Source organism: Macaca mulatta, chromosome X (assembly GCF_049350105.2).
Source record: "Macaca mulatta isolate MMU2019108-1 chromosome X, T2T-MMU8v2.0, whole genome shotgun sequence".
Taxonomy (NCBI): domain Eukaryota; kingdom Metazoa; phylum Chordata; class Mammalia; order Primates; family Cercopithecidae; genus Macaca; species Macaca mulatta.
Window position 1 is genome coordinate 160,005,806 of NC_133426.1, and position 21,195 is coordinate 160,027,000.

Below are 21,195 nucleotides of genomic sequence, written 5' to 3' on the forward strand. Positions count from 1 at the left end.
GGCTTGGGGTGCCGGGGCTACCAGGCTTCAGGCCAAGGCAACAGGGTGTGCTTAGGCCAGGGGGAAGCAAGGGTCTCAGGGCCAACTGGCTGGGGTCAGGCAAGAGCTCTCGGGCGCTGGCCCAGCCTGACGACGGCATTAGGTGCCTGAGAGCACAATGTCCCCCAAGGGGTAGCCCTGGGGTTAGGAGGTGGGGAACCGTGTTTCTTCCCCGAAATGGGAAAGCCAGCACCAACCCCGGGCAGAGTACAGGGTAGAGAGGCTGCCCGCCTGGCTCCCCACCCCCACAGCCACCCAACTGGCCCAGCCAGGTGGCAGCAGCCCGCTGCTACCTTGCCCTGGAGCCTACTGCTGCCGTGCTGTGAGGGAGGAAGAGACCCCATCCCCAGTGCACCTGCTCCTGTGCCACTGGCCAGGGTGGCCTGTGAGGGTGACAGGGGGGCTAGCTGCTAGGTGCCCCTCCCTTCCCCACCCCCTGCACGGATGGCGTCTAGGCCAGCAGGATGGTGCTTCAGGGGGTGGGGTGGACAGCCCTGGCCTGTGGACCCTCTGCCTCAGCCCATCTCAACCAGCCTCCTCCTGTGGTCCTGCTTGCTGCCACCATGCTGTACCTGGCACCACTTCACCAGTCCCCAGGGGCAGGGCTGGGCCGGGGGTGTGGGGGAAGATCTTTTGGACAAAGGCAGGCATTGAGGGCCAGGACTGGCACTTCACCCAGGCCCCAAGGCTATCAGCCTTGGCTCTGAAGCCCGCCCCGTGCCCTTCACAGGGACCCAGGGGAGTCAGGGAGGGGCATGCTTAGTGACACAGGGGTTGCAGGGCCAGAGAGGGAGGGCTGGCTGGAGGAAACCCCGGCCCTTTGTCCCCAGATCCCGGGGGTGGCTCCCTGAGGGTGGGAAGTGGCAAGGAGCCCCCTGTCCAGAACAGCCCAGTGGGGGTGGCAGCACCAGCGAGTGGGGCCCCGGCCTGGCCTCTGGACAGAGGGAACATTGTTGTGGTGGAGGCAGGGCTGCCTTGGCCTGGCCACTATTGACAAAGCTGCCAGCTGTGAGGGAGCCCGGTCGCCAGGCCCTGGGCGCCACCCCCACCACCGCCCCTCCTTCCCCAGGCCAGCTCGAATGGGGCTGAGCCTCAACTATCTCCCTCCCACTCAGGACAATGCCCCCCACAGCCATCTCATGCCCATCACCACTGCCCTGGGGCAGCTGAACTGAGCGGATGTGCCACGCCACCCACGAGACCCCTCTGCTGCACCACTTCATGGTAAGTGCCCAGGCCCGGTGTCCCCAAAAATGTTCCTGGGAGGGGCAGGGTAGGGCAGGATGGCTCTGGCCAGGGCCCAGGACATACAGGCTGCAGTCTCCCTCAAGGCAGACACTGCCACAGATAGCCCGGGGTCTGCAGGAAATGTCCGTGCTCTTCCTGCCTGTGTTCCTGAGATAAGGGGCCTCTGGGGCTTCCTCCAGGCGCTGCTCTGCCCTGAGTCCCAGCGGCCCCACTCTTGGTTGGCATGTGACCACACACCCAGGGCAACATCTCTCTGTGGGGGACAGCAGGGGCCACAGCAGGGGCTGCTCTCACCTCTCACCCTCAGCGGCTCAGCCCCGGGTTCCCACCAGGCACACCCAGGAGCCATCTCCAGTCTGGCACCCCTCCCTGCCCCTTCCCTGACCCCTCCCCCGGCCAGATCTCCTGGTCTGCTCTTCTCCCGGGACACTGCCACACTGAGGCCCCCTGTGCCAGGCCCTGAGAGACCCAAACTGCTGGGGCCCATGGGGCAGGAGCAGGCCTCCCTGCACCTCTGCAGCCTGTGTTGTCTCTTGGCACCCCTGGCTTCTCCCAGCACCCCTACTGGCTTGCCCCAGTGCTTCCTCACCCCGGAGCTGGGCGCCAGCATGGAGCAGGCCAGCATGGAACTGACCCCTGCTCCTCGCTGACTTGCTCCTTGCTCAGCCCGCGGCTGCCTGGCTCTTTCCCCCAGCTGGGGAGGGTTCCTCCTTGCAGCCGGCCCTGGCTGTCCAGGGCAGGTTTTCTCTCCCTGTCCAGTCCCTTGGTGGCCTCACTCCTCTCACTCCACTTCCATCTCTCTTGTCTGGGTGGTGGGCGCAGGGGCGCGTTGTGACACAGCTTCCGCCAGCCTTCCAGCTCCCATGGCCTCCCTCCCTCCCCTGCCCGCTCTGTGACTCAGAGTCCCTCTGTTAGCGCTCTTGCGGCTTTCCAGGACCTGCCCCCCTTCAACAATCTACATGCATATAAAGTAGGAGATAAAAGAATTCTCTCCTTGTGTGCTTGTGCGTGCGTGCGTGCACCCCTCCCTGCCTCTTGCTCCAGCTCTTGGACTCTGTCTTTGTCCCTCCTTCTGTCCTCCTCTCTCTGTGCCCCTCTGTCTCTTTGTCTCTGCTCACTCTCCCTCGCCCTCCATCTCTCTGCTTCCCCTGCTCCCTGGCCCTGAGCACCCTGGCCTCTCTCCACCCCGCCTTCCACCTTCCTCTGGTCTTCTATCTGCCTTGCACTCCCACTGCCCTGACCTGTGCCCTCTCACAGGCCCCCGTGATGGCTCGCTGGCCTCCCTTCGGCCTCTGCCTCCTCCTGCTGCTGCTGTCCCCACCGCCACTGCCCTTGACAGGGGCCCATCGCTTCTCCACACCTAACACCACTCTCAACCACTTGGCACTGGCGCCTGGCCGAGGCACACTCTATGTCGGCGCCGTGAACCGCCTCTTCCAGCTCAGCCCTGAGCTGCAGCTCGAGGCCATGGCTGTCACTGGCCCTGTCATCGACAGCCCCGACTGTGTGCCCTTCCGTGACCCGGCTGAGTGCCCACAGGCTCAGCTCACTGACAATGCCAACCAGCTGCTGCTGGTGAGCAGCCGTGCCCAGGAACTGGTGGCCTGTGGGCAGGTGCGGCAGGGTGTGTGTGAGACACGACGCCTCGGGGATGTGGCCGAGGTGCTGTACCAGGCCGAGGACCCTGGTGACGGGCAGTTTGTGGCTGCCAATACCCCGGGAGTGGCCACAGTGGGGCTGGTGGTGCCCTTGCCCGGCCAGGACCTCCTGCTTGTGGCCAGAGGCCTGGCGGGCAAGCTGTCGGCAGGGGTGCCACCCCTGGCCATCCGCCAGCTGGCAGGGCCTCAGCCCTTCTCCAGCGAGGGCCTGGGCCGCCTGGTGGTAGGCGACTTCTCCGACTACAACAACAGCTACGTGGGGGCCTTTGCCGACACCCGCTCCGCCTACTTTGTGTTCCGCCGCCGTGGGGCCCGGGCCCAGGCTGAGTACCGCTCCTACGTGGCCCGCGTCTGCCTGGGGGACACCAACCTGTACTCCTATGTGGAGGTCCCCCTCGACTGCCAGGGCCAGGGCCTCATCCAGGCCGCCTTCCTTGCCCCGGGCACCTTGCTAGGGGCGTTTGCCGCGGGCCCAGGGGGCACCCAGGCGGCACTCTGCGCCTTCCCCATGGCGGAGCTGGGGGCCAGCATGGAGCAGGCCCGGAGACTTTGCTACACGGCAGGCGGCCGGGGCCCCAGCGGCGCAGAAGAAGCCACCGTGGAGTACGGCGTCACGTCGCGCTGTGTCACCCTGCCCCTTGTGAGTGGCATGCCCTTCCACCCCCACTCCCTCTGTGGATGGCTAGCATCTTTCAGCACTGGGCAGGGGTGCCTGCCCATGGGAAGTGCCAGCCAACCTCTCAGCCAGGGGTCGGCTGAGTCTCCAGGTCTCCTGCCTGCTCTCCACCCGTTTCTTTCCACCTTTCTCCCTCTGGATGCTATGAGCTTGCCAGGTGCCCTGGCCCTTCAGCCCTGATTGCTGGGCCTTGGGATCCTCCCAAGCCAGGGTGCCTGGCTCTCCTCCCACTGGCACCCTGGGCATGCCCCCTGACTGCCTCTTTGCCCTCTTCCGGGGGCTGATTCTCTGCTCCCTGTCATGTAGGACTCCCCCGAGTCGTACCCCTGCGGCGACGAACACACCCCCAGCCCCATTGCCGGCCGCCAGCCCCTGGAGGCCCAGCCTCTGCTGAAGCTCGGGCAGCCGGTCAGCGCCGTGGCAGCCCTCCAGGCAGACGGGCACATGATAGCCTTCCTAGGGGACACCCAGGGCCAGCTGCACAAGGTGAGGGCCTGGCCTTGCTGTCTGGCTGGGTGTGCCCCTGGCCACAGAGGCTCAGGGAAGCCCCCAGAAACCTCCACCTCTTAGCCCACATCCCACAGTTGGGTTGGGGGGCTTTGCCACACAGTGACGGCTGGTGGTGGCTCACGGTGAAGGTAGCTGGGGTGGCTGGGTGAGGTGGGCAGGGTGTGGTGCCTCCTGGTGACCTTCCTGTCTCCCCATAGGTGCCCTCCCACCTGGCAGAACTGTCCCTGGTACGCAGGGCCTCACCCAGGGTGCCGCTGCTGCCCTGGTATCATGGTTCCCTGGAGAGTGTCCCAGACCTGAGGGTGCTGAGTGGGGGAAGCGATGTGTCCTCCCTCGATGGCCCAGCAGGAAGGGGAGCTGGCTCTAAAAAGGAGCCCCCACTGGGAGGAGGGCGTGTCCCTTGAACGGGCAACCTTTGGCCATCTGGCCCAGCCTTGTCCTTGTCCCCCCACTCAGGTCTTTCTCCACGGCTCCCAGGGCCAGGTTTACCACTCCCAGCAAGTGGGGCCTCCAGGCTCAGCCATCAGCCCAGACCTGCTGCTGGACAGCAGTGACAGTCACCTCTATGTCCTGACTGCTCACCAGGTGAGGGCCGTCCTGGGGCTGAAGGGGCCAGCACACGCGGCCCGAGTCTTGTGTCCATTGCCTCTCTGCTCTGCTGCCCCTCCAGGTGGACCGGATACCTGTGGCGGCCTGTCCCCAGTTCCCTGACTGTGCCAGCTGCCTCCAGGCCCAGGACCCGCTGTGTGGCTGGTGTGTCCTCCAGGGCAGGTGAGCACGGGGCCTGTGCCTAGGCTTGGGCCAATGGGTGGTGTGTGCCAGGAGGCTGCCCCTGGAAGCAGCCCTAGGTGCCTGTTGGAGAGACTTGGGACCACCACGGAGATCACCCATCCTGCCCCATTTCACTGAGCCGTGAATCTGGTTGGCACCCCCCTTTTCCAACACCACCCAGCCTGTGAGCTCCTCATCCCAGCAGCCCCAGCCAGGGTCCAGGACCCCCACATAGCTGCCCTCCAGCCCGTGCTACACCCGGCATTCCCAGGAATCCTTTAAGGCAGCCCTGAGTCACTTTGCGTCCCTCAGCCCAGTCACAGCTCCTTTTTGGCTGGAGCCCATGCCTCGGCCATGAGGCCTGGCCTGCTTGGCCCCTTTCTCTCTGGACACAATCCCCTTCACACCTCCTGCTCATTGCACCCCACCGCACTCCAGCTGGGCCGGCCTCCCCAGGCCCGTTGTCGGTCATGCTTGGAGTCTAGGACCCCCACGGTGACCTGATAGGCCCCTGCCTGGCAGGTGTACCCGGAAGGGCCAGTGCAGGCGGGCGGGCCAGCCGAACCAGTGGCTGTGGAGCTATGAGGAGGACAGCCACTGCCTGCACATCCAGAGCCTGCTGCCGAGCCACCACCCCCGCCAGGAGCAGGGCCAGGTAAGCTGCCCACCACCACTGGGCCCTCTGGGCAGCCTGACCACTGCCTGGAGCATGAACCTGCCTCCCTTCGTCTCTCTCCCATGGCCTCTGCTGCCGCCCCCAGCAGTGGCCACCCCCTCTGCTCTGGCTCCATCTCCCTGTTTCTCCCTGCTGCGTCCCAGGTCACTTTGTCTGTCCCCCGGCTGCCCATCCTGGATGCAGATGAATACTTCCATTGTGCGTTCGGGGACTATGACAGCTTGGCTCATGTGGAAGGGCCCTACGTAGCCTGTGTCACCCCTCCCCAAGACCAGGTGCCATTTAACCCTCCAGGCACAGGTGAGTGGCTCATGGGGTAGGGGGCTGGGGTGGAAGCTGGAGGGGGAATGAACCACCTGACCTGTCCTGCCCCCACTGTCCCCTCCCAGAACATGTCACTGTGCCCCTGGCCCTGATGTTCGAAGATGTGGCTGTGGCTGCCACCAACTTCTCCTTTTATGACTGCAGTGCCATCCAGGCCTTGGAGGCAGCTGCCCCGTGAGTCCCTGGGCCTGCCTCTTGGGGTAGAGGTGGCGACCGCAGAGGGCACTCAGCTGAGCAGCTGCCCTTCCCCTCCAGGTGTCGTGCTTGCGTGGGCAGCATCTGGCGGTGTCACTGGTGCCCCCAGAGTAGCCACTGTGTATATGGAGAGCACTGCCCAGAGGGCGAGAGGACCGTCTACAGCACCCAGGAGGTGGGTGGGCCCGACCTTTGGGCAGAGACAGAGCTGTCCCTTCTCCACCTTTCCCAGGCCTGCCCGGCAGTAGGCCCTTTGAGTTCTAAAGGGCTGAAGGCTCTCGTTTTCCCAGGTGGACGTCCAGGTGCGTGGCCCAGGGGCTTGCCCACAGGTTGAAGGCCTGGCAGGTCCCCACCTGGTGCCTGTGGGCTGGGAGAGCCATTTGGCCCTACGCGTGCGGAATCTTCAGCATTTCCGAGTGAGCCGTCAGGAGGGAAGTGGGCAGGGCAGTGGGGTCTGCCAACAGCATGTCCACATTCCTGACAGCATCCTTCCCCAGGGCTTGCCTGCCTCCTTCCACTGCTGGCTGGAGCTGCCTGGAGAACTTCGGGGGCTGCCGGCCACCCTGGAGGAGACAGCAGGGGACTCGGGCCTCATCCACTGCCAGGCCCACCAGGTGAGAGGCTGCCCTCCAAACCCTCTTATCCCCAAGCTTCCATAGACTCTCAGGAGTCTGCCATCTTTGTGGAGAGCCTGTTTGGGGCCCACTGCCTCTGTCCCTGGGCCCCAGTGTTGGGGGAGAGGCAGGGAACAATCACATTAATTCTAGGGGGTGGCCCAGAGGAGACAAGAGTCAGAGGTGCCCTGAGTGGGCATCCAGCCTGACCCCACACTCTGCCCACAGTTCTACCCCTCCATGTCCCAGCGGGAGCTCCCAGTGCCCATCTACGTCACTCAGGGCGAGGCCCAGAGGCTGGACAACGCCCATGCTCTTTATGGTGAGCCTGAGGTCAGCCAGGCAGGCGGGGCAGTGTGGGTGGCAGATAGGAGGCACTCAGCACACTGCCTGACCTTCCCTAGTGATCCTGTACGACTGTGCCATGGGCCACCCGGACTGCAGCCACTGCCAAGCGGCCAACAGGAGCCTGGGCTGCCTGTGGTGTGCTGATGGCCAGCCTGCCTGTCGCTATGGGCCCTTGTGCCCGCCGGGGGCTGTGGAGCTGCTGTGTCCTGCACCCAGCATTGATGCGGTGAGCCCCCGCCTCTAGGGTTGAGTGCAGGTCTCCTGCTGGGGCCCCTACAGCCCAGTGGCCCACTTCTCCTGCCCTGCACTGTCCTATCCTCCGTGGTCAGACCAGCCCTACCCCAGGCCCCCAAACCCCAGCAGCTCGGTCTGGCTGGGTTGGTTGGCCGGCTGGGCACCCGGCACTGTAGAGTGGGGTGTGGGTGCGGGGGATCCCATCTGCCATAATTTGCCTGCTGCAGGTGGAGCCCCTGACTGGTCCCCCTGAGGGAGGCTTGGCCCTCACCATCCTGGGCTCCAACCTGGGCCGGGCCTTCGCTGATGTGCAATACGCCGTGAGCGTGGCCAGCCGACCCTGCAGCCCTGAGCCCTCTCTCTACCGCACCTCAGCCCGGTGAGGCACTTGGAGGGTGAGGATGGGTGGGGAGGCCCTCAGAGATGGCCACCCAGAGATAAGGCAGGCCTGTGGCCAAGAAACCTGGGGCACTGGGTCACGGGAGGGGTGGAGAAGGTGTGCTCAGTAGCAGCTGGTGGGCTGTCCCCTGCGTCCCTGGGCCCTGAGCAGCTCCCAGGCCTCGGCTTTCCAGGATTGTGTGTGTGACATCTCCTGCCCCCAATGGCACCACTGGACCCGTCCAGGTGGCCATTAAGAGCCAGCCACCAGGCATCTCAAGCCAGCACTTCACCTACCAGGTCAGTGGCCTCCCAGGTGTGCAGGGGAGGGTGGGAGGGAGGGCCAGGAAAGGCAGGCGCCTAATGAGGATGTCAAGCTGGGTCTGCGGGGAGCAGGAAGCGCCGCTGCATGTCTAGGAGGGAAGCCACAGCATGTGAGTGGAGGCGGGCAACCAGGCCAGTCTGGGGCACGAAGCTCTCGGGAAGTGTTGCCCTGGGCATTTGGTGGCACCATTTCCCAGGCGGGAAGGCTGGGACAGGAGCAGTGGGGGCAGGGGCAGGTTCTGCTTGACCCATGCAGTGCCCCAAGGAGGCAACTGGATTTCAGAGTTCAGAGCTCCAGGTCTGGGGCTGCAAGCTGTGGTGTGGAGGAGGCTGTCCCAAGGGGGAGAGACTGGCCGTGAGGATAAAAGAGCCCCACTCCTACTCCCCATGTGGCAGGGGTGGGTGGGAGGAAGCTGCCCAGCATGCAGTGGCCTCTGGAAGGAGGGTGTGGTCCACTTTGGCCCCGGGAGGTGAAGCCCAGAGATGACCTGCGCTTCAGAACCGGAGGACCTTGGGCATGGCCCAAGGGGGTGAAAGGGCCAAGCTGGGCTGCCTTGCCTACCCAGCCCACGCTGTTCCCCAGGACCCTGTCCTGCTGAGCCTGAGTCCTCGCTGGGGTCCCCAGGCAGGGGGCACCCAGCTCACCATCCGAGGTCAGCACCTCCAGACAGGTGGCAACACCAGTGCCTTCGTGGGTGGCCAACCCTGTCCCATGTGAGTCCCAGCCTGCTGCCTGCCGTCGAGTGGTGGGCACTCCCATAGGCCTCAGTGTCCTTTCTACATGGCGGGGGTGGGGGGTGGTTCATTCAGAGAAGTGCTTGCTGTGGCCACCCCCAGTGGTCCCTGCCCTTGTCAAGACAGGCTAAGTAGGGCTTCTCCTATGGGGGCTGGGCCAGGGCTGGGCCAGGGCTAGGGTAGAGGGGCGGTAGTTAGAGCCAAGATGAGATATCCCACTACCCATCCTGCAGCCTGGAGCCAGTGTGTCCGGAGGCCATTGTGTGCCGTACCAGGCCCCAGGCTGTCCCAGGAGAAGCAGCGGTCCTTGTGGTTTTTGGCCATGCCCAGCGCACACTGCTCACCAGCCCCTTCCGCTACACCGCCAACCCCCGGCTTGTAGCAGCGGAACCCAGTGCCAGCTTCCGGGGGTGAGGGTCAGCCCACAGGCCAGCCTGTGCACCAGGCAGGAGGGAAGGTGGGATGGGGGCTGGGCTGTGCTGCCCACCACCCGCCCACACCCGACTGCCATCCTGGCACAGGGGTGGGCGGCTGATCCGTGTCAGGGGCACCGGCCTGGATGTGGTGCAGCGGCCCCTACTGTCTGTGTGGCTGGAGGCTGACACAGAGACACAGGCTTCCAGGGCCCAGCCCCGGGACCCAGAGCCAAGGAGGAGCTGTGGAGCCCCTGCTGCGGATCCCCAGGCTTGTATCCAGCTTGGTGGGGGACTGCTGCAGGTGAGCCCCTCACCAGCAGGCAACAGGGCTGTCCCTGACCATGCCCATGCCCGGTGGGGAGGGGGAGGGCAAGCTGCCATGCCCCTGGCAGTGCATAGCGGAGCCCAGCTCACTCCACCTGCGGCCGGCCCCACAGTGCTCCACCGTCTGCTCTGTCAACTCGTCCAGCCTCCTCCTGTGCTGGAGCCCTGCTGTGCCAGACAGGGCCCGCCTGCAGCGGGTCTTCTTCACCCTAGACAACGTGCAAGTGGACTTTGCCAGCGCCAGTGGGGGCCAGGGCTTCCTGTACCAGCCCAACCCCCGCCTGGCACCCCTCAGCCACGAGGGGCCTGCCCGACCCTACCGCCTCAAGCCAGGCCACATCCTGGATGTGGAGGTGAGGGCCATCTCCAACCCTGCCCGCCAGGCTGCTCAGGCCACCTCTGTGGGGACCAGTGGCTTAGGCTCCCATGTGTGTCCCAGGGTGAGGGCCTCAACCTGGGCATCAGCAAGGAAGAGGTGCGCGTGCACATCGGCCGCAGCGAGTGCCTGGTGAAGACGCTCACGCGCACCCACCTGTACTGCGAGCCGCCTGCGCACGCCCCGCAGCCTGCCAATGGCTCTGGCCTGCCACAGTTCGTGGTGAGTCCGCACCCTGGGTGGGCAGGTGGGCCAGGTGCCGCCGGCATGCACTCAGGAGTCTTGCCCACCCAGGTGCAGATGGGCAATGTGCGGCTGGCCCTGGGCCCTGTGCAGTACGAGGCTGAGCCCCCGCTGTCTGCCTTTCCCATGGAGGCCCAGGCAGGCCTGGGCATGGGTGCTGCCGTGCTGATTGCCGCCGTGCTCCTCCTCACCCTCATGTACAGGTGAGACCTGCCCACCCCCAGCACACTTCCCTCCTCGCCATTGGCAAGGGTACCCCAGCAGGCGGCCAGCCTGGCCCTGGCCCTGGCTGATGCTGGCCCTGGGCTGCAGGCACAAGAGCAAGCAGGCCCTGCGGGACTACCAGAAGGTGCTACTGCAGCTGGAGAGCCTGGAGACCGGCGTGGGGGACCAGTGCCGAAAGGAGTTCACAGGTGGGTGCGGAGGCCGGGGGGACAGGGTGCCCACAGGGCCTGAACTCACACCTCAGCTGCTCCTGGCCTGCAGACCTCATGACGGAGATGACCGACCTCAGCAGCGACCTGGAGGCCAGCGGGATCCCCTTCCTGGACTACCGCACCTACGCCGAGCGCGCCTTCTTCCCTGGCCATGGCGGTTGCCCACTGCAGCCCAAGCCTGAGGGGCCAGGGGAGGACGGCCGCTGCACCACTGTGCACCAGGGCCTCACGCAGCTCTCCAACCTGCTCAACAGCAAGCTCTTCCTCCTCACGGTGAGGGCCTCGTGGCAGGAGTTCCCGGTGGGCAAGGAGGTGGGGCTGGGGAACTGCTGGCCTGAGACAAATGTGGGGGAAGAGTGGGGCTTCCCGGGATGAGCCTCCAACCCTTGCCCAGCTCATCCACACCCTGGAGGAGCAGCCCAGCTTTTCCCAGAGGGATCGCTGCCATGTGGCTTCGCTGCTGTCGCTAGCACTACACGGCAAGCTGGAGTACCTGACTGACATCATGAGGACCCTGCTGGGTGACCTGGCAGCCCATTACGTGCACAGGAACCCCAAGCTCATGCTACGCAGGTTGGCCTTGACCTGGACCCAGTGGCGGGGGTGAGGGCTCGCCACAGACCTGCCCTCATCGCACCCTGGGCGGGCTCTGTCCAGGGGTGCGGGGGACCAGGAAGCCCCAGAAGGTTGTGGGAAAGAAAGTGAGATGTCCTCAGCAGGGACACAGGCACAAACGCCTGACCCTGTGGCCGGCTCTCCGCAGGACAGAGACCATGGTGGAAAAACTGCTCACCAACTGGCTGTCCATCTGCCTGTACGCCTTCCTGAGGGTGAGGGGCACTGTCCTGGCTGCCCCCAGCCCCGAGTGGCAGACTCCTCCCCTCCCGCCGTGTGGGGGCTGCTGCCTGCGCCCTACCTGACCAAGGCCCAGCAAGGGGGGGCTTTGGAAAGGGAAGGACTTTGAACCCTCTCCCGGGCTGGAGGCGAGGCAGAGGCGAGAAGGGCTGCCATCCATCCCCTCACTTGGCTGATGCTGGCTCATCTTGGCAGTGCAGGAGGTGGCCGGTGAGCCACTGTACATGCTCTTCCGGGCCATCCAGTACCAAGTGGACAAAGGCCCCGTGGACGCCGTGACAGGCAAGGCCAAACGGACCCTGAATGATAGCCGCCTGCTGCGGGAGGACGTGGAGTTCCAGCCCCTGACACTGATGGTGCTGGTGGGGCCTGGGGCTGGCGGGGCCGCATGCAGCAGTGAGGTGCAGCGCGTGCCGGCCCGGGTGCTCGACACAGACACCATCACCCAGGTCAAGGAGAAGGTGTTGGACCAAGTCTACAAGGGCACCCCCTTCTCCCAGAGGCCCTCAGTGCATGCCCTAGACCTTGGTGAGAGAGCCAGCCCTGCCCACCCACCCCAGGGACCCTTCCCTACCCCTCCGGCACCTGGAGACCCTCATCTGTGCCTTACTATGAGCGTGGGGCATGGAGAGCAGGCTGTAGACTATCTGCATCCCTGACCCCCTCCAGAGTGGCGCTCGGGCCTAGCTGGTCACCTCACCCTGTCGGATGAAGACTTGACCTCCGTGACCCAAAACCACTGGAAGAGACTCAACACTTTGCAGCACTACAAGGTGTGAGCAGTGGCAGGGCAAGGCAGGGCAGGGCGAGGCTGGGGCGGCGAGGTCGAGGCAGGGCAGGGCGGGGCTGGGGGCAGGGCAGGATGAGGCAGGGCAGGGTGGGAGCAGTGTAGGCGCCTCACCAGGGGTCAGCACAGCCTCTGCTCCCCATCTCTGCCAGGTCCCAGATGGAGCAACAGTGGGGCTCGTCCCTCAGCTGCACAGCGGCAGCAGCATCTCCCAGAGCCTGGCCCAGAGGTGCCCCTTGGGAGAGAGTGAGTCCCTCCGGGTCGGCCCCGACCTGGGGCCACTGGAGTCCAGGCTGGACAGGCAGAACTCCTGGCCACGCATCTGCCTCAGCTTCATCCCCCACCCCACTGAGATCTTCTGCCCATCTCTCCTTCCTTTCTTCCAGTCCCCACCCTGCCCCACCTTGTCAGGGAAGTGGACTGGGCATCCCAGGCCAGCGGCAGGGGGCATAATCCTGAAGCCAGGCTCCTGTGCCCTCAGACATCCCCACGCTGGAGGATGGCGAGGAGGGTGGGGTGTGCCTCTGGCACCTGGTGAAAGCCACCGAGGAGCCAGAAGGGGCCAAGGTGCGGTGCGGCAGCCTGCGGGAGCGGGAGCCAGCGAGGGCCAAGGCCATTCCGGAAATCTACCTCACCCGTCTGCTGTCCATGAAGGTTGGTGCGGCCCGGGCAGCTGGGCCTGAGAGGAGGCTCAGCCACGGGCCCCCGACCGAGCCAGGAAGTGGGAGGGGCAGAGGCAGCCTGGGCCGTGGATGGGCCCCACACCCTGCCCTCCACATGGCCCTTATCCCCTGCCTCGCAGGGCACGCTGCAGAAGTTTGTGGACGACACCTTCCAGGCCATTCTCAGTGTGAACCGGCCCATCCCCATTGCTGTCAAGTACCTGTTTGACCTTCTGGATGAACTCGCAGAGAAGCACGGCATCGAGGACCCAGGGACCCTGCACATCTGGAAGACTAACAGGTGCCTTTCCTGCTGCCCCACCCCCGCTGTGCACATGGTCCACTGAGTCCCAGAGGGACCAGGACATTCCCAGGGTGGATGCACCCACCTGCGGTCTCTGGAACTTACAGGAAGATCTAGGGCCCAGGTCACCTGGGCCACCAGGCCAGCTTCCAGTGGCCCCTGGCCCCAAGTGTGTTGCCAGTAGGCTGGAGCGCATGGGGTGGAGATCACGATGGCGGGCCAGGGCCTCAAGCCCACGCCCGCCCTGCACCCCCAGTCTGCTGCTGCGGTTCTGGGTGAATGCCTTGAAGAACCCACAGCTCATCTTTGATGTGCGGGTGTCGGACAACGTGGACGCCATCCTTGCTGTCATCGCCCAGACCTTTATTGACTCCTGTACCACCTCAGAGCATAAAGTGGGCCGGGTAAGAGCAGTGCCAGCAGCAGCTGGCAGGGGCTTGAGGAGGAAAGTATTATGGGGGAAGCCTGGAGGGCTCTGCACAGAGCTCTGGGTGGGCGGTGGCAGCGTAATGGTGGCACCTTCACCTCCTAGCTCATGCCTAGCGCCTTCCCTCCCTCTGGAGCAGGATTCCCCAGTGAACAAACTGCTCTACGCCCGGGAGATCCCACGCTACAAGCAAATGGTGGAAAGGTGGGTATCAGAGGCATTGGGGCTGCGGAGAATGGGCGCTGCCCCACCCCTAACTAAGTCTGTTCCTCCAGATACTATGCAGACATTCGCCAGAGCTCTCCGGCGAGCTACCAGGAGATGAACTCTGCCCTGGCTGAGCTCTCCGGGGTGAGGCATGGCCCAGGGGGTGCGCCTGTCCACATGTGGGTGGAAAGACTAGCAGAGGGGAGACTGGGCTTGAGGACCAGGCTGGGACCTCACTGCCCCCCTCCACATGGTGCCCCCAGAGCTACACTTCTGCTCCCCACTGTCTGGAGGCTCTGCAAGAACTCTACAACCACATCCACAGGTACTACGATCAGGTGAGGCCCAGGGCACTCCAGAGGGGAGGCGCAGCGGAGCGGGAGGCCCGTGGACCCTCCCGGCGGAGCAACGGTGCCAGCCCATGCTGGCGGGGCCCAGGCTGGGGAAGGGACTCGGCTTTCATTCAGATTTCCCAGGAAGACCCCAGGCAGCCCCCACTGGATCCCCAGGCTCCTGCAGAGATGGAAGCAGGGTGGGTGGCCCTGGGCCAGCAGGCAGAGGGGCAGGCTCAGACAGGCACCTTCCTCTGCCTGGGCAGATTATCAGTGCCCTGGAGGAGGACCCTGTGGGCCAGAAGCTGCAGCTGGCCTGCCGCCTGCAGCAGGTTGCCGCCCTGGTGGAGAACAAAGTGACTGACCTGTGAGCTCTGGCTCAGACAGCAGCAAGCCGGATCCACCACCACCGCAGTGCCTTATGATCCCGGAACCGAGCCAGCCACTGAGGGGAGCTGGCAGAGCCTGGGGGCGCAGGGTGCACAGCCAGGCGCTGTGCCCAGCAGTGGGCTCCCTGCCTGCCACCTCCCCTGCCAGCCCACCCACTTTCCCCCCACCTGGGATTATTTCTAATTTATAAGGACCCCCCCCTTCTTCCCCCTCTCCCCACTATATTTATTTGCCTGCTGGAAAATCACATCTGGAAATAAAATAGAAATATGTCTTTATTTTGAGATGGAGTCTTGCTCTCTCAGGCTGGAGTGCAGTGGCGCGATCTTGGCTTACTGCAACCTCTGTTTCCCGGGTTCAAGCAATTCTCCTGCCTCAGCCCCCCGAGTAGCTGGGATTACAGGCGTGTGCCACCACACCTGACTAATTTTGGTATTTTTAGTAGAGACGGGATTTCCCCATGTTGGTCAGGCTGGTCTCAAAACTCCTGACCTCAGGTGACCTGCCCGCCTCAGCCTCCCAAAATGCTGGGATCACAGGCATTAGCCACCACACCTGGACAGAAATGTCTTTTTACAAAGGGCGCAATCCCCAGCCCCTGCTTTTCCCTGCAGGAGCTGACTCAATGCTCTCCTGACTGAGAGCCCCTCAGCCCCATGGCTATGACCTGCTACCCACAGACAAAGAGAGGCCATCAGGTACCCGGGCTTCACTTTCCCTCCCACTCCCTGACCTCGCTGGCCCCTCCACCAATGCGTGGCCCACCCCTACCACTTCACGGACACTGGTACAGGAACACTGCACCAATATCTTACGACAAGCACCCTCTCTGCCAAGCCCCCTCCCCTTCACTGGGACTCCTCTGTCGGGCCCCAGCTGGCCTCTCAGCTCCACTCTCACCCCTCCATTCCCTTGTCCTTCAAGTGGCCAGAGTAACCTTTTGCTGAGCAGAAACTCAGTGACCACTCCCCAACCCCATATCACCCAAGCTCCACATTGAGCCAACAGACCCCAGGCCTCCAGTCCTTGCCCCCAAACCATGCAGCAGTCATGGCCAGCACGTGACGGGCTGGAACGCGTCTTGGCTGCAGGCCTTGCCCCACTGTGCCCTGGGTTACCGTGGATGCTTCTGGGGACCCAATTTCTCCTGGTCTCTCAGTCACCACCACACTCATGGAGAAGTGGCTATGGGCTTGCTTGTCCCCAGCAGCGAGCAGCTTCCTGCTGCCTCCCCCATGTCTGGCTATGGAGCAGCCCATAGCAGGCACCTTGCAAATGGTGGAGAGGAAGAGCAGGTGCTGGGAGCCAGAGTGCCAGGCAGGGTCGCAGGAGCAGGTTCTGGGCTCGCAAGCTCCCAGGCCTTCCCTCAGCAGGCCTGGTGCCTCTGGTAGGGGAAATGAGGGGTCCCCAGCGACGCCACATTCAGAGGGCACTGGGATCCCACTTGTCCTAGGGGCTGATGAAACATAGAAGCAGGAAGTGGCTGGGAGCAGCCAGGGATGGGGGTTCCCACGGGAGAGGAGCACCTCAAGGAGGATGCCCACGGGGGCACAGGTGGTCAGGGCTTGGCCTAAGGACCAGGTTGCCAAGCAGAGCACATCCCCACAGTCGGCACTGGAGAACGGGAACCCAACCTAGGGTACGGGTTGCTTCACCCCCTCGTGGACCTCCCCCTCAGCTGGGGTGCGGAGGCTAAGCCTGGGGGCCCAGTTGTCCCTGGTCCCCAAGCAGTAGCCCCCTCTGCCTCCAGGGCGGGCCTGGAGCAGGAGGGGGGCTCTGCCTGGGGGCCGGGCTCTCTGGGGCCGCCGTCGCGCCGCCCCCTCCTCGCGCCGCATACCTTGCCCACAGCCGAGCAGCTGGGAGGCTATTTATAAAGGCGGGTGAGATCAGCGGCCGGCCGAGGCTATAAATTCACAGGCCGCAGCCAGGCCCCACAGGAGCAGCCGCCCGGGGCACCGGAGCTGCGGGCTGCGCAGCCGGGATGAGCGCGAGCACGGGCGGTGTTGGGGACGGCGGCAGCAGCGGCGGCGGCGGCGGTGGTGGCGGCGGCGGCGGCGGCAGCAGCGGCAGCGGCAGCGGCAGCAGCAGCAGCAGCAGCAGGTAGGGCTCGGCTCAGGCACCCAGGGCCCCTGGCGTCTCTCACGCTCACCGCCCACCCACCCCACCCACAGCTCACAGGCCTCCTGCGGGCCCGGGTCCTCAGGCTCCGAACTAGCCCTGGCCATGCCGGCGCCTCAGATGCTGCAGGGGCTTCTGGGCTCTGACGATGAGGAACAGGAAGACCCCAAGGATTACTGCAAGGGTGAGGCTTGGCCTTGGGCACATGCGGCCTGACGGCCACTACAAGGGACCCAGGGCAGCCCTGGGCCCACATGGGCCAGATGGCCAATGGGGTCGAGGTGTTTGGGGGCCCAGGGGAGAGAGAACCCCCACCACCCCAATCTATCATCTCCCCTTGGCAGGCGGCTACTACCCTGTGAAGATTGGTGACCTGTTCAATGGGCGGTACCACGTGGTGCGCAAACTGGGCTGGGGCCACTTCTCCACTGTCTGGCTCTGCTGGGACATCCAGTGAGTGCCTCCTTCGCCTTCTGGGCCCAGCACTGGCTGGGATCCTGTCCCTGGGTTTGGTTGGGGCCACCCTGATCCCTGCCGTGGGTCCTGCCAGGGCCACAGCCTACAAGGGTCTCGGTATTACAGGCGCAAGCGCTTTGTGGCCCTGAAAGTGGTGAAGAGCGCAGGGCATTACACGGAGACAGCTGTGGATGAGATCAAGCTCCTGAAATGTGTGAGGCACCTCCCTACCCACTCCCAGCTCCCCTGGAGCTGCCTGGGGCCTGGCAATGCGGGTGCAGGGCCTGCTGGGGCTCTGTGGGGCAGGGCGGGGCTCCCCGAGGGGCAGCCTGCAGCTGGCTGTGCCAGAGGGGGAGGATCTGGAGGAACGGGTGAGGGACGGGGGGGTTGGCGACCTTTCTTCCAGCAGGGCCCAGCTGGAGCAGAAGAGGGATACACTGAAGGGAGCTGTGGGCTTCAGGGCAGGGTGGAACCGTCTGTGGCCCCTTGGCTTTTACTCCAGGTCCGAGACAGCGACCCCAGTGACCCCAAAAGAGAGACCATTGTCCAGCTCATTGATGACTTCAGGATCTCAGGAGTCAATGGAGTCCGTATCCTTTGCAGGAAGAGCAAAGCAGTGTGGCAGCCAAGGGCCGGCAAACGGGGGCCCTCACTGCTAGAGCCCGTCTGCAGATCCACACAATGGGCTTGCATCCCTCCCAGTAAAGCAAGCCTCTGGCATGACCCCACCCCCAGGTAATTGTGTTTACGTGGAGGCAGTAATAAGTTAGCGTTGATGGTCCATGGACGTTGCTGTCACCCCCAAACGGCAGGTGCTGCCTCTGTGGTGCTGCCTTCCCTTTGAGGGACTGCCAAGAGGCCCTATGGCATAACTGGCGTGGGAGTGGGCTGGCCCGAGAGGCCTCTGTGCCTGCTTCTCCAGCGCCACCTCTAGGATAACCACAAAATGCACCATCCCAACTGGTATACCTGTTGAGAGCGACAGGGACACTATCGACGACACCAGCATATTGGTGACCAGGACTGCCCCGGGGAGGCCCTGCCTCCCCACCTCTGCATGGCCCAAGCCTGGCTGCTCCCCCAGCTGAGGGTGGGTGGGGCCTGAGCCGCAGCTGGTGTCTACTGTCCGCCCTTCACTCCCGGCCTAGATGTGTGTATGGTGCTGGAGGTGCTGGGCCACCAGCTCCTCAAATGGATCATCAAGTCCAACTACCAGGGCCTGCCCGTGCCCTGCGTGAAGAGCATCGTGAGGCAGGTGAGTGCCACCCACTAGGCTGCCCAGCCTGGCCTGAGGGGGAGTTCGTGGAGGTCAGGTGCAACCCTCCGCAGGTGCTGCATGGCCTGGACTACCTCCATACCAAGTGCAAGATCATCCACACGGACATTAAGCCCGAGAACATCCTGCTATGTGTGGGGGACGCCTACATCAGGCGCCTGGCTGCCGAGGCCACGGAGTGGCAACAGGCAGGGGCGCCACCCCCTTCCCGCTCCATAGGTACCAAGGGTCCACATGGGGCTGGGTCAGGACCTCTGGGCCTGAACCCTTGCCTGAGTCTCTGTTCCTCCCTGTCTCCTGCTCCCCACCTACACTCCCAGTCAGTACTGCCCCCCAGGAGGTCTTGGTAAGTTGGGGGGCCCCTCTCTCCCATGCCTCCTCTCCCATCCGAGCCAACTGGAGGCCATCTCTGGAGCCACACTGGCTTCACTCCCCCCTTCATGCACTCCCACGGTGGTCATCCCGAAAGGCCGGGTGGCTGGGCGGAGGGTGACTCCCGGGATGGCTCAAATGCCCCAAACTGCTCTTGGTGAAAGGATGCTGTCTTCCCCGAGTGGCCACTTCCGGCTGCCTTAGCTTGGGCTGAGAGGGAACAGAGAGCACCCTGAGGCGGGCCAGTCAGGTCCTCCCACTCCTAATGGAGCTGTGGGGAGTGGGGCCACAGGTGGGGAGGCAGGGACAGTGGTGAGGAGCTGGTGCCAAGGGGCGCTGGCACCACATTCTGGTGTCCATGGGAGCCCTGGGGCCCGGAGAGGCCTCTTCCCTGGTGGCCATGCAGGGAAACCTCCACTTCATGCTGACTGGGGCGGGCGACAGGAACCCTGGGGTGACCCTGGCTCTGACAGCAGACCGGTAAGCTGTCCAAAAACAAGAGGAAGAAGATGAGGCGCAAACGGAAACAGCAGAAGCGGCTGCTGGAGGAGCGGCTGCGGGACCTGCAGAGACTGGAGGCCATGGAGGCCACGACCCAGGCTGAGGGTGAGGGGCCACAGGGGGTGCTGGGTCGTGGAGCGCAGCAAAGGCTGCAGGGCATCTGCTCAGCAGCTGCCTCCACCCCGTCTCCCTAGACTCTGGCTTGAGACTAGACGGGGGCAGCGGCTCCACCTCCTCTTCAGGTTGCCACCCCGAGGGCGCCAGAGCAGGTCCCTCCCCAGACTCTTCCTCCCCCGCCCCGGGGGATGGTCGTAGCCTCAGCCCCGGCTCACAGACCTCAGGTTTCTCTGGCTCCCTCTTCTCTCCTGCCTCCTGCTCCATCCTCTCCGGCTCATCCAATCAGCGAGAGACCGGGGGCCTCTTGTCACCTAGCAGTAAGTTGGGTGGCGGGCGGCGGGCAGGCAGGGCTGGCAGGAATCGAACCACTTCAGTCTCCCCGCTCTGCCTTCTCCAGCACCATTCGGTGCCTCGAACCTCCTGGTGAACCCCCTGGAGCCCCAAAATGCAGATAAGATCAAGATCAAGATCGCAGACCTGGGCAACGCCTGCTGGGTGGTACGCGCAAGCCTGGGAGAGCAGAGTGGGGGGCCCTGGTCCAAGGGTGGAGGCACAGGGCCACTCTTGGGGAACCCTGCCCCAGCCTGCAGTGCACATGAACCATTGGCTAGGTGGGCATCGGTCCTGCCCAGTCAACAGCACCGGGGCTGTGGCCAAGGGCAGGGGCCATTAGGAAAGGGTCGGCCTCAGCCTCAGATCACTGGGCCTGTCCCTCTTGGAAGATCTGGGGACCCCGAGGCTCAGAGCAAGCCCCACCGAGCTCCTCGGGTAGGTGGATCGGGGTGGGGTAGGAGTCCGTGGGGGCGGGCCAGCCTTGGCCCTGGCCCCTGTCCCCAGGGCTCCCCTTGCCTCCAGCACAAGCACTTCACAGAGGACATCCAGACTCGGCAGTACCGGGCCGTCGAGGTGCTGATTGGCGCCGAATATGGCCCCCCAGCAGACATCTGGAGCACAGCCTGCATGGTACGCCCACCCGGGCTGCCCTGTGCCCAGGGCCACCAGCCCACTGGCCAGCAGCCTCACTTCCTCCCCCTTCCAGGCCTTCGAGCTGGCCACTGGTGACTACCTGTTCGAGCCACATTCTGGAGAAGACTACAGTCGTGATGAGGGTAAGGGATGAGGGCCCTGGGCTCAGCCGCTCAGCCTCCCGGCCTCCCGGCCTGCCCGCCCCCAACCTCCTCTTTCTGCCCACAGACCACATAGCTCACATCGTGGAGCTTCTGGGGGACATCCCCCCAGCCTTCGCCCTCTCAGGCCGCTATTCCCGGGAGTTCTTCAACCGGAGAGGTGAGGGCCCGGGCAGGCTCAGGCCATGTGGCTGCAGGGAGGGTGGGACAGGGACCTTGGACTCTGCAACAGAGGGAACACTGGGGTCCCAGTAGCCAGGGCCAAAGCAGAAGGCAGGCCTGGAGACAGGGACAGAGCCTGACGCCCACTGGCCTGCCCACAGGAGAGCTGCGGCACATTCACAATCTCAAGCACTGGGGCCTGTACGAGGTGCTCATGGAAAAGTACGAGTGGCCCCTAGAGCAGGCCACGCAGTTCAGTGCCTTCCTGCTGCCCATGATGGAGTACATCCCCGAAAAGCGGGCCAGTGCCGCTGACTGCCTCCAGCACCCCTGGCTCAACCCCTAGGCCCGGCCACGGCTCCACCTCCAGCTCTCCATGCCTTGAGGGAAAAGCGGCACAGCTCTCACCACCCTTCTGGGCGCCAGCTGCCCACAACCGCAGGGCAGAAGAGACGCTGGAGCCAGGCCCGCTCTCAGAGCGTGTTCTGCCTGAGACCCCCAGGTGGGCCCTTGGAGAAAGTGTATGTGTTCCTTTCTTAATAAAGCGTGGACTGAACATCGGTGCCTGGAGTGAGG

At 64.5% G+C, this 21,195-nt stretch overlaps 2 protein-coding genes across 12 annotated transcripts; both read left to right on the forward strand.

Moving 5' to 3' along the window:
- The first annotated feature begins 1,187 nt into the window (after nt 1–1,187).
- Nucleotides 1,188–14,768, forward strand: PLXNB3 (plexin B3). 8 transcript variants are annotated; one of them, XM_077988807.1, is made up of 36 exons: nt 1,188–1,263; nt 1,844–2,023; nt 2,545–3,585; nt 3,928–4,107; nt 4,588–4,716; nt 4,802–4,902; nt 5,425–5,557; nt 5,722–5,878; nt 5,968–6,076; nt 6,158–6,272; nt 6,388–6,513; nt 6,595–6,711; nt 6,940–7,033; nt 7,116–7,285; nt 7,521–7,672; nt 7,866–7,971; nt 8,579–8,709; nt 8,964–9,140; nt 9,252–9,447; nt 9,584–9,823; nt 9,910–10,068; nt 10,141–10,292; nt 10,402–10,502; nt 10,576–10,799; nt 10,921–11,099; nt 11,290–11,356; nt 11,582–11,909; nt 12,051–12,154; nt 12,321–12,414; nt 12,650–12,822; nt 12,971–13,131; nt 13,391–13,538; nt 13,701–13,765; nt 13,837–13,912; nt 14,032–14,106; nt 14,367–14,768. In XM_077988807.1, the coding sequence occupies exons 1-36, from the start codon at nt 1,219–1,221 to the stop codon at nt 14,469–14,471; spliced, it is 5,910 nt and encodes a 1,969-aa protein (XP_077844933.1). In that variant the 5' UTR covers nt 1,188–1,218; the 3' UTR covers nt 14,472–14,768. The 8 variants fall into 8 exon arrangements, 7 of the variants coding, with proteins under 7 accessions (XP_077844933.1, XP_001085759.1, XP_077844935.1 ...); XR_013412865.1 differs by lacking the exon at nt 1,844–2,023 and having other exon boundaries at nt 4,609–4,716; nt 12,971–13,159; nt 13,358–13,538; nt 14,032–14,093; XM_001085759.4 differs by lacking the exon at nt 1,844–2,023.
- Nucleotides 14,769–16,425: 1,657 nt separating this feature from the next.
- SRPK3 (SRSF protein kinase 3) lies at nt 16,426–21,175 on the forward strand. 4 transcript variants are annotated; one of them, XM_028842311.2, is made up of 15 exons: nt 16,426–16,590; nt 16,662–16,792; nt 16,953–17,061; nt 17,191–17,278; nt 17,567–17,654; nt 18,213–18,319; nt 18,394–18,559; nt 18,661–18,686; nt 19,186–19,318; nt 19,408–19,647; nt 19,728–19,828; nt 20,186–20,293; nt 20,370–20,439; nt 20,525–20,617; nt 20,781–21,175. In XM_028842311.2, the coding sequence occupies exons 1-15, from the start codon at nt 16,472–16,474 to the stop codon at nt 20,963–20,965; spliced, it is 1,764 nt and encodes a 587-aa protein (XP_028698144.2). In that variant the 5' UTR covers nt 16,426–16,471; the 3' UTR covers nt 20,966–21,175. The 4 variants fall into 4 exon arrangements, with proteins under 4 accessions (XP_028698144.2, XP_077844976.1, XP_014984008.3 ...); XM_077988850.1 differs by having other exon boundaries at nt 19,456–19,647; XM_015128522.3 differs by having other exon boundaries at nt 19,189–19,318.
- The last annotated feature ends 20 nt before the right edge of the window (nt 21,176–21,195 follow it).